Raw genomic sequence first — 12423 nt, 5'->3', positions numbered from 1 at the left:
ACACACACACACACACACACACACACACACACACACACACACACACACACACACTGCTGGGAGATTCACATGACTTAGCAGTCAGTGGACGGCTGTGAGCTCAAGGGGGCTGATGGCTGGATATCTGAGGGAAAATACAGACGAACCGCCAGTAAAGATGTGAAGCAGGGGCTCAAACTGTGTGTGACAGAGGTCCCCCGCCTGCAGCACCACAGCATGACAGCCCACTTTCCCAGCTCCACTCCACTCCGTTCCTCCGTCCCTCCCAGTCTGCCTGTCTGCTTGCCCTCTCGCTCCTATTTAATGCATTATAAAAATTCACTGCTCTCTCTTATCTGAGCCACATAACCCATTTATCACTTTTGACAATGGCCACAAATGACTACAGCTAAAGAGAGGGGATGGAACATGTGGCCCTTATGCGCATTCAGTCTGCAGACATGCAGACGCAGAGAGCGGGAGAGAGATTTGTCAAATAGCGATTCCCCTTCATGATGAATGAGTTTACAGATGGGGCAGTTTCTGCAGGTAAGAGGTGACTCACAGTTTTCAGAGAACATTTAGTTATTTAAAGACACTAAAATGTGTCTCTGATTCTTGCAGAATAAATCAAACATGGTATCAAACCTGTACTCATGAAAAAAACATGTACCTGGCCCAGCCATCCATTTGTTTCATTTGTTCATGACATCCAAATTTAACAGCGTCACAGAAAGAAAAACCTGGTGGAAACTATGGAAACTTTTTGACTTCCTCTGATTCATTTTGTCCTCATGAAAAAATCCAAACAAATCACCAAACATGTCCAAGACATCAGGAAAAGAACGATGGGTCTCTACAGGTCTGGTTCTGTGGGTACTGTTTCCTGTTGACACTTTCACTTTCTGCTTAAACAGTCCAAGTATAAACACAGGTCTATTCAGCCACTCTGCTGTGCAGGAAGAGATGGATCCAAAGGTAAATATGTTTGGGTGAGAAATGCGTGAAAAACATCCGAACAAAAACATTCAGGTGCTGGCTGAAGATCTGAAGTCCTGCAGTGAGAGAAGGTCACCAGAAGGCCACAATCGGCCTGCGACTTCTGAGAAGACGTGTTCCAGGCAACATTCTGAAGGGCCGCATTGGAAAAGGTTCGATGGAAACGGCAAAATTCAAAGTAACTTCACAAAACTTTGAAAAAACGTCCAAACCTCAAGGCTTGGAGGGTATGACTCTCCATTTTTCTGAAAAGTGTGGCACATGCTGGTTTAAAACCACTACAAACTGTTTATTACAGCCATGCATAATGTCTTCATCAGATGACATTATGAAATGATTGATCTGTTCAAAACAAGCAGATGGAAATACGCCTCATTAGCATAATTTTGACATTTTAACAGTTTGCTTAGAGTTTACATGACAACTGGACAGAAATATAACTAGTGACAGATTTTCATAGCATTACTGGCTTCAAACACTGAAGCTAACACTAACTCTAATTTGACAACTTTTTTTTAGTAAAAGGTTATCTAACGTTACTTTTTCGAAACCAACAATCAGATTAGTTACTTATCAATTACTATTTTTTTTTATAATTTTCCTTTAGAAAAAACCCCAAAACAATATATTTCCTCTGTTGTGTCGCAGTGTGTGCGTTACACAAAGTCACGTTTTCAGCACGAGGACAACTCGCATGGAAAAACATCCCAAGGAGTCAGTAACACAACCGTAAGCAACAGTGGAAGGAGGAGAGATGTGCGTTTTGGAGCTGGATAAGCTGTTATTATTCTGAGTTTGTGTCGGCTAAAGATGACAGTGTTAAAGGCTCACTGTAGACTGTGCTGGCTACAAAGTCTCATCTAGCTTATCTCAACATGGCCATCTTCTGCTCCATGAAAGCAAAGTAGCTTTATTGGTTCAGTCTTTGAAATAAGCAAAAACTGTTTACTTCATTATAGGGTGGAGATTTTCTGCAGATAAAAGACGCCTGTGCAGGTCTGGAGCAGGAGAAGCTGTAGTTTTATTGTTTTTGTTTCCTGCTATGAAAGGTTTAGATAAAACCTTTTATTACAACAAATATCTCCTTTACAGTAAGGTTTTAATCTCAGTGGTAAACATTTTGAGTTGCTCTGCTTTGATTTTTTCTTTTCTGCCTCCAGAATTTTTTAGAAGCTCTTTATCAAACTAAATTTATTTCTCCTCATACGTCTGAAAACTAATAATTATGACAGACATGGATGAAACCTTTGTTTAGTTTATTCCAAATATCAATTTTATTTTGAGGAGCACTTTTTGCATTTTCTCAGATAGCAGCACTTTTTTCAAAGTAAAATGGAATCTGACTTATGTATGCAGAAGTTTTGATTTATTTTTTTAGAGATGAGCTACTGGGAGTTTCAATGCAATTCAAATATTCTTCTTTGTTATCACTAATAACAGGCTGTTGTGATACTGTACGTTAGCAACGCAATATTCATTTCTTTTTCTTATTTTAGCTGTTAAAAATAAAAGCAGACTGAAGTTGTCTTGAAGTTCAGAATTAATAATATTTTTCTTACTAAAACTTTTTCTCCTGCAGTAGTTGCACACTTGAGTTTGAAAACTTATTGCGGAAAGCCAAAGGCAAACCTGGGCAATAATCATGTTGTCTAAACAGCATATTGATATGCCACACCTGGACGGATTATCTCGGTAAAATAGAAATGCTCGCTAATACATATTTAGACAGATTTGTGAACAATATTTGACAGAAGTATGTCTGTTATGAATATCGAAAAAGGTTTGGATTTTTGACCAGTTCAAAAGTCTCATATTTTTAATGTACTTTCACTGCTTTAACCATCTTTTTGCTAACCGTCTACGTCTCTGTTAAGGACTTTTCTGGTCCATTTTTATCTTTGTGCTGTGAGAAGTAGATGAACTTGACCCGTCCAGTTGTATGCAGTCAAAGTGATGAACAGAAGAAGCAGAATTTCTTTTTTCAGTGTTCATTGTTTCTGCTTAAAAAAAAAAAAAAAAAAACTAAAGTAGCAAATGACCTTTTATACATTCAAATTTAAAAAGTTCTACCACTTAAATTGTAGGATTTATTGTATCAAAACATAAAAAGGATCTGTGGCCTCATGCACACAAGGTACGTTCAGACAGAGACATGGCCTTTGTCCAGTTCCTTCCAAGAATTCAGTTGGCTCAGAAAGAATTTACCTTGGAAATGTCTGGTCTTTTCATTCAAAGCACAAAATATATTTGAGGCAATAATTTATAGAAACCACCTTTTAGTAAGGTGGTCTGCACGGACACAGGCAGAGTACTGCTGTGTAATACTGTTGTTTTCAGGGGGAAAACAACAGTATCAGTTATTTGGAGGGATTTCAGACATTCACATCCTGATGGTGGCAAGCTGCTACACTGTAGCCATAGCTGCCCCAGGCAGATTGACAGAGGCAAGGCTGCCAAACAGCCCCCGGCCCTCTGACCACCAGCAGGTAGGCAGGTGAAGCGTCTTGCTCAAGAACACGACTGAAACAGACGGAGCTGGGATTGAACCGGCAACCCACCGATCACTGGACGAACTACCACCAACAACACCATCGTTCTGCTAAAACAAGACTTAGATACTTTTTCCCCACATTATCATAGTGGGGTATTTGTGTGGTGATTTTGGGAAATGAGATTAATTTAATACAACTTGGAATAAGACTAATAAGATGTAGACAAAGTGAAGCAGTGTGAATACTTTCTGGATGCTCTTTGCACTTATGTACTTAGATTTCTCAAGGTGTGTGAATTCACTGGGTTGTTGCCGACATCTGGAGTGAACTTTCATCCAATGGGCCAAATGGAAGACACAGATATGCTTTAGAGTTTTTTCTACTTGCTATGTATGTTATATTGGCTCTACCTATTTAGTTTAAGTAATGGAAAGATAAACCGAACTGAAAAATTTTAGATAGCACTATATCTCATCTGTTTCTACTACCTTCTACTACCATCTGTTTCTAGTCCTTGCCGTATAAACTGCTGTCTAATCACTGAGAAGCATTCCAATAACATCCTCTGCAGGGCATTTTTAATGCACATTTAAGAAACAGTAGTCATTGAAAGTGGGGAACTTCCACATCACAATCAATATGGGTGTAATTAAAGGGCCTGGGAGTACTTTTTATAAAGCCATTTTAAGTTGTTCTGCTTTGCTCGCTTCTCCCTCTGCGGCAGTGCTCTGTAATTGGTGCAGAAATTTGGGACACCTTTGGAGTGGAAGAGGAAGATGGAGAGAAAAAAATAAGAATCACATGAAACAAAGAGAACCCCACCAAGAACAGATTTAGTAGAGTATATCACAGGAACGTTATTTTTTTCAGCTGTCATTTACACTTGATGCATTTTATGTAACTGTATAAATGGTCTCCTTTGCTGCAATTACTGATTTCAAACATACTCCAATTAGGTCCCCATAACCTACAGTTTTCTTTGAAAGGTCTGAGTGTGGTTATGTCAGTCATTCAGCTGCTGCGGCAGGTAGAACAGGAAACTTTATTCTGCAGTGGTTACTTCTTTTGTTCCCCCTGAACTCTTTGTCACTCAGGTTCAGCATGCATGCTTCTGAAAAATGTAAAAAAAGAAAACCAGGACTTAAAGTTGCAAGTGAACTTCTCTTGCATCTGTGCACCAATCGCAAACACATTTTTAACCCAATAAAAATATATATATATATTTCACTTAAAAAGCATACCCTTCTTCAGGAGCTGCTGGTCTTCACTGACATTATTTAGCAGCCTGGACACAAACTGATGGACACAACCAACACCTTACGACTTTATTTCAGTAATTTAACTATGCTTGCATAATTTCGGCTTCATTCTGGTAATATTAGGACTTTATTCTCATATTATAATGACCCTCTTGATGTGCAACTTTATTCTCTTAGGTTAAGTTTTAAAAATCACTGAGCCTGGTTCTAATACTCTGTCGTATTAATCTGTCTTCTCTTTCCTTTACATAAATACTGTAAAGTAGTGAGTGTACATATATTGATCAACTTCATTTATTTATCCTTAACGCCTACACTCCCTGAGAGAGTGAAACCAAAGTCAAGTTCCTTTTTTGTCGCACAAACATGGCCAAGAAAGCCGATTCTGATAATTATACAATGCTGAAGAAATTGTTAAAACCAACAAAAACAAACTATTCGAAGCTACCACAATAGTCAACAGTTGAAAATATTACAGTTTCCAAACAGAAACACTCTCCTAACCATACATTTCACTGTGTCATAATGGCATATCTAATCCCACTATGCATTCAATCTCCAAAGTTTGAAGGGAAGTGGACAGCTTCAATACAAACAAACACCAACAGGCCTGGAATCACAGAGATAAGGTGGAAACAAAGAGTCTATCCAAAGTATTTACCCCACTGGATGTTTTTCTCTTTTCATTGATTTTGTAGCATGATCAAAAGCATTATGCATATTTTGACAAAAAAGACAAAACAACAACAAAAAGACCCCTTTAATATTTATTGTCAAAGTAATAACTGTTTCTGCAAAATAATGACAATTAAAAATATGTAACAAAAAATAAATTATAATAATTGTATAATAAATCACACCCTTTAAAGGGACTGACCTAATTCAGTAGAGGTCAGACCAACTGGTGCTAGTAGTCTCACATGATTGGAGTGGAGTTTATTGAATAAATACATAAATACTTTAACAAATTCTCAAGAACCAAAGTGGGACTCTGAAATGAAAGGTCAAGAAGTTATATGAGACAACATAATTTCAGTAAAAAAAACTACTGCTATAGTGCATTAGGTATTATGTATTTGAATACAGTGTGGTATTTAAAATATTGCCAGAAAACAATTAAAGAAAAGGTCACAGCTCTTAGATCCATCTCAACAGAATCTGGGATATCGTAACTTTCCCTTTCAGATTGACAGTTTGTGACCAGCTGTACTGTAGTAGAAGAATGTCAAATATTTTTTCAACATTTTTCAATACAGAAAAAAATAAAATGAAATCATTCATGTGGCTTTGACATTTCAGCAATCAGCTCCAATTGGCTCCGTTAAGCAGCTGCCCAAGCAAGATGAGAGTTAAATTATTCATGGTCACAAAGCAGGAGCAGGAAATCATTTCACACCAGCCATTTCCACAGATCATCAGGTAATTTAATAATATAGGTTTAAAATCAAGGTGGAGGTCAATGTAGGGACAGGAGGACTGACAATGTCCAAACACAAGCTCCACCTGACCACAGTCACACAGACCTACTATGACCAGATTTAGTTAGCCTTGATGCTACAGCCCAACATTCACCGTCATGTTCTACAGCTTTTACATTAAAATGAACAAAGAAACAAAAATATTACTATGTATACATAGTAATATTAGTTTATGAAAAGTGGATAAACTAATGTTTAAATAGCTCAGTGATGATGAATGACTTGCAAGTAAAATACGTTTTTGGTGTCTGAATGTTTTCAGTCAGGTACTGTACAATGGAAAAGGCAATTTAGTTCTTCCATGGTCGGATTCAGTGGATGATTCCAAACTGCCATGTTCATGTCTCCGGTCCCGCTGCTCCTCTCTCCTGTTGGAGCAGGAAGCAGGAAGCAGGAAATAGGAAGCCTCCTCTGGGGTCAGGAGGGTTTCTGCAGGTGACTGTTTCTGGCAGAGCAGACATCTTGGCAGACAACCTTCTGCTGCGTTCAGACCGGAGGCGATTTGAGCTTCAGGGTCGACTGGTTTATATGATATCTGTATGTGGACACCGAGATGCCTAGGACGTGTCTTTTTGTGCCACCTTCAATGCTTTACTGTTCTGGTCAGGCCACCCCTATGAATATTTCTTCTGGGCACGCCTGGCCGGATGTTTAAAGTTATTGTCCTGTTGGAAAGTGAACCTCCATTCTGTTTAAAGTTTTCTGCAGCCTCTAGCAGGATTGCTCCATGTTTAGCTCCATCAACTCGGTCTGCCGTTCCTGACCCTTGCAAATGAAAGCATCCTGACAGCATAATGTCACCACCATGTTAGCAGGGTTGGTGTGGTCAGGATGAAGTGACATGTCAAGTTTTCATCCCACATTATTTTAAGGGAATACAGTAAATTTGAATCTGATTTAATTTCAAGTACACTGACATTTGTGGCTCCGATGTTACAAAAAGTGAAAAACGCAGTAAGAGGACTTTTGTGAGGCATGGGGCGTATGAACACAAAACACAGCAACTACAGAGGAACAAGAATCCTGAGGCTGGCCAAGTCATGTCGCTGGTCTCCAAAGAAGGGCCCTGAGTAATTAAACAAGGCCAGGCAATGCAGCCACCTTTAATTGAACTGGAATTAAAAAAGAAAAAAAAAGTGTAAAAAGAGACTTGGCTAGAAAGCAAAAAAATTGAAAAGAGGGAAGCAGATGGAAACAAATGATAGTGGGATCCGTGCAGCTAATCGATTGGAGACAGAATACATCTCTTCACTCTTGGGCTCCGTCTTCCACTGACTCTCTGTCCCTTGTAGCTCCTCTCCCAGTTTCACTCATTTGATGTTGTGGAAGGAGCCGACCCAGCAGGCTCATTCGGTGTGGGTTGGTCCACACTGTCATCATATTTGCAGTACGTCAAACTGTTCAGTCCATAACCAGCAGAAACATAGTTAGAATAGGCATAACATCCAACATCAGGACACTGAACATCAGCTGTCCTTTCAGACCAGAGATACTGACTTGTTTCCAACAGAAAACCACACAGAGTGCAGCAAGCACATCAAACAACTTCTGCACTATAAGATCAATACTTTTGTCAATATTGGATGTGTCACTTATTTGTTGAGTGACTCCTTCAGACAGCACTGGAGCACAACAGTGACAAACGTGTGTGCGTGTGTGTGTGTGTGTATGCGTGTGTGTGCGAGTTGTGTGTAGCTAAAATCTGAGCACCAGAGGAAAAGGACAGCATGCTGTTTTCCAGCCACCGGCCAGATGCTTGAATTTATTGGGGAGTAAATGAAAATGGATGAAGTGTACACACAAGAAATGAGGGAACATGCTGTCAACAGGAGATGATGGTGGACAAACGCCTGAGTGGAAGACAGAGGGACGGATCAGAGGAGCAGTGGAGGTGACTGTAATATGGATACTGATAGGTTGATTTTTTTAAACTCCTGCGGAAATCTGCCAACATACGGACGAGGGGACTTCTTTCAAAACATTAAAAGAAAGGATTTAGCCTACAATATTAGAACAATTTTATTATTTAAAGCTGGGATATCAGTTGAGATGCACAAAAGCCTTTATGTTGCACATGAGCCTTGTAGAGAATGGAAAGTTGATCCTAATTTTGAGTAAAAAACTGGATTCATGTTTAAAACGAGGAGAACAGCCAACAGTTACAGAGAAGATGCTACATCTACTGACATGTAATCTATGGGCACCTTGTGACCAGGGTACCTAAGTACGCCATGCCCAAAGGACTCAACCCAAAGTCCTGTCTATGGCCCAAATTAGAGCGACTTCCCTAATTCATTATCCTGCAGCTGCACTCAGAGCTGACCAAAGCAATTTCCATCTGCCAGCCGTGCTCTAAATATGTGTACTCACCAAACAACCCTGTAACAAAGCTGTAGGCGAGTACAACACCTGATCTGACACGTCATAGTTGGAGCACTCTCATTAAAACTTTCAATATGCCAAACTTGGCAAAAAACAGAACTGAAAAACATTCTTCATTCATTCTTCAAACTTCAACATCTCAAATATGTAAGTCGTTCAACTAATATATATGAAATGTTGACGTGTACACTGGACACAGTTCCTATATCTGATTTTTTTAATTAATTTATTTTTTTGTTGAACTCAGTGAGCAGCTGTAAATGTCTCTTAGTTTGAAAGATTTGGACTAACATTTCCAAACAAGCTGATAATCCTGATCATCTAAAAAGGTCGTAGTTTGAACTGTTTTAATGTTTGGACTGAATCATCACAATGTTTTTCCAAAGGTCACATCATATAAATATATAAGAGAGTACATAACATTATGTAATGTACTAAGTCATCTAAACAAGATGAGGTCAAATTCATTTTTGCATTTCCTTTAATTCATTCAAACTAAGGGTAACATAATCCATGCATAAAGACCTATCACTACCGATCTGCTGAAATCACACAACTTATAGAATCATTTGATTTGTGTCTTACAAACAGATGGCAAAGCTGAACAGTCCTCTGATGAGGCCCAGTGAGAGACAGACAAAGTTAAAAATTGCTAAAGTTAATGCAATTCCATTGGTAGCTCTGCAAATGATTTTTTTGTGCTTACCTGTGTTGGGAGGCATGGATAAAAGAGTGCAGGCATCTGCTCCCTGTCCCACTGATGGCGACGACAATAAAGTCTTGGCAAGGAAGGCGGAGATGGGCTGAACCAGCAGGGATGTGAGGCTCCCTCCAGACCCAGCTAGCACAAAAACAGAACAAAAGACAAGCAAGAAAAAAAAAAAAAGACAATTAAACACTCTCTTTTGGATCTTCCTGCAAACCAACAAAATGACAATTTATGTAATGTAGTTTCTAAATCATACTATATTAAAAATCTAACTCTGCATTGGTGATATAGTAAATGTTATCGCTGACAAGCTGGCATTTGATGCTGGTCAATAAAATAGAATAAAATAAACTCAGTCCTTCTTGATTTTAATGGTTTTTGCCTTAAGTCTTTTTTATATAAATTAAATAAATACTGAACAAGAAGAATGAAGGGCCTGAAAGGAATCTGGAGTACCCAGAGAGAACCCACACATGTAAGGGCAGAAAAACTCCCCAGGCTGGGATTGGACCTCACTGCACTGCTTCAAAGAGGGACAAGTTCAGACGGATTGAAGAGACACTTGGCTCTTCAATCCGTCAGTGTTCATTTTACATGTATCCTCATCTCCAACTGATCCTGTTTAAGCAGAAGTATTATTACCATGGCGATTAATTTTATGGAAACGTGTTGATAAGAGCAGAGTATAAGCTGTAATGTGTACTGTTCTGTCATGTGATGGAACAGAACGGAGTCTGAAGCCTACACAGTTATTTTTAAACAGAATTTTTTTTAGCTTCAGTAGAACTACAATATTTGGAACATTATGTCCTTCTGTAGCATATAGTAGAAGAAGAGCAGATCAAGTAGGAGAACAGCTATGAATATAGACCAGTGGTTCTTCACCTGGGTTCGATCGAACCCCAGGGGTTCGGTGAGTCGGTCTCAGGGGTTCGGTGGAGCCTCTGCCGCGGAGGTAAAGACACACTGTGTAAAGTCGTGATGACGCCCCGCTTTGCCATCACTTGCTGCAGAGGATCACGTCACATTGCTTAGCCAATCAGAGCTGCGGAGGAGCCCTGATTGAAGGAGTTCCACCATATGTCTATGAGTTCCACTCTCGGTGTACTTCTAAATCTGCTCCGTAGTCGCATCTTTTCGGGGTTGCTACTGCCTCTAGTGGCTTGGGGGTGGTAACACAACTAATATAATTACATTACTAAATCAGAATACCGCAAAGTCTTTCTTATTTATTATTAATTTTTCATTCTCTTAAGAATGTAGAGCTAATTAAATGATCTAAACAAGACCTTAAAGTGGTTCCAGTTTCTCTCGATGGCCAACCTGTTGAAATTTTAAATTTAAATTTTAAATACCTTGGGTCGTTCCTGGACAGACAGTCCAACTTTGCTGAAAACACTGACTATATTTTGAAGAACTGTTCTCAGAGACTCTACCTTTTAAGAAGACTTAGTGATCTTGGGGTGACCCAACTATACTCTAGTTGGGTCACCCCTATATCTTGAAATTGAAAAAAAAAAAAAAAGTCACTACAGAAGGGTTCAGTGAATGCGCATATGAAACTGGTGGGTTCGGTACCTCAAAAAAGATTAAGAACCACTGATATAGAGGAACTAAGTAATGGCACAATTTTTACAGGTGTTGAGTGGAAGACAGGTGGATGAAGATGTAGAGAAATAGCTTAGATTGGTGCAATTTTTAATAATGTATTGCAAAAATGTTCATACTCCTTTAGATTTTCACAATGTTACATTACAACAACAAATTACTAATGATAATTTAAAATTTTAGGATTTCAAATTATTTCAAACAGCAGCCCAGATGCCAGTAGAGGGGAATGAATACTTTTGTGGGTGTCGATTTATAAGAACAGCCCTGACTCATTGGTTTAGACAAATATATGCTATATCAGTATCTGGTGCTTGTTTGAGCATATACCACCCGGCTTCATTCTTCAAAAGAAACTCACCTGTCCTTAATTAAAACAAATGCACAAAGTTTTTGAAATCATAGCAGGACCAAGACAAAATGGCTCAAAAAACTATTTATTTTTCAAAAATAAATAGTTCTCCAACTATTTATCAGCTCAACAAATGACGGCCAGTTTATTCCCCAAGGAAACTGAGTAAATGTAATTACTTACTATTCACCTCTACAACGGCAACACAGTTCACCAAAAACTAATCAAACACAGTTCTATCACATGTGATGAAGTCAGATGTTCTAACCACTTCTTAAACAAGTTGAATAAGAATTTTCAATCAGACATTATTTTCAAAAGCACATGAAGAGAACCGACATGTTCACAGGAAGAAAATGTAAACTCAATGCAGAAAGACCTTCCAACCCTCACACTTATTTAACATTTTTATCAAATCTAGCTTGCATAAAATATCATTATGAACAATACATATGTTGTTTATGTGACCTGTACCTGCTCCAATCTGTAGAGAAGTTTATCTCTGAAAGAAAATTGTGTATGCAAATTCACAGAAATATGTTATATAGTGTTTCGTTGCATTTTCTTGCCAACTGCCAGATAATCTACAGTCAGCCATAACTCGGTAAAACAGGTTCAGTGTTGCCAAATATCTAATTTCTTCAGCTAGTTTTATTATGTGTATTCAAGTATGTTATTATGCATTACATTATATCCCAGCTACCCTTGCAGTTGATACATATTTTGCTCTAAGTTAGTTAAGAATCAATGTTCTAACCTTAGCACCAGAGGAGAAGTTCACGATCCAATGGAAAATCCCTCTGGGACTGTTTGAACCAAATTTATGGTGGATGACTTTCTGCCACACTTCTAGACAGTGTCACAGCAGCACTCCAGCCCACAAGATGATTAATAATCCATGAACCACATGGGGGACATGACAAGAGGGAGTAGAGAGAGGGGAGAAGGCAAAGGGTGAGAGACTGAGAAAGGAAAGGCAGCCAGAAGTAAAAATGACAGCGGAAGTCTGGAGACATTCGGAGAAGATTGGAGAGAAAGAAGTCCTGGAGGAGAAGAGATGAGGGTATGGAGGGGAGGGGAGCAGATAAGACAAGGGGTGAATAGCAGATGAAGTGGCAAGAGAGGAAAAACTTTAGAGAAGATGAGCGGAGAGGAAACGGAGGGG

At 38.9% G+C, this 12423-nt stretch overlaps 1 protein-coding gene across 2 annotated transcripts in view; it reads right to left on the bottom strand.

Moving 5' to 3' along the window:
* Window positions 1-12423, bottom strand: part of naaladl2 (N-acetylated alpha-linked acidic dipeptidase like 2) — a 393728-nt gene that overhangs the window by 129226 nt on the left and 252079 nt on the right. For both annotated transcript variants that reach the window (XM_016672733.1, XM_016672734.1), the window contains one exon: window positions 9296-9430. In XM_016672733.1, the coding sequence (XP_016528219.1) occupies window positions 9296-9430 (135 nt within the window). The remainder of the gene's footprint in view (window positions 1-9295; window positions 9431-12423) is intronic.

This window comes from Poecilia formosa, unplaced genomic scaffold, assembly GCF_000485575.1.
Source record: "Poecilia formosa unplaced genomic scaffold, Poecilia_formosa-5.1.2 Scaffold65, whole genome shotgun sequence".
Lineage (NCBI taxonomy): Eukaryota > Metazoa > Chordata > Actinopteri > Cyprinodontiformes > Poeciliidae > Poecilia > Poecilia formosa.
Note: the sequence above shows the minus strand (reverse complement) of the source record. Positions and strands in the feature narration are given on the sequence as shown.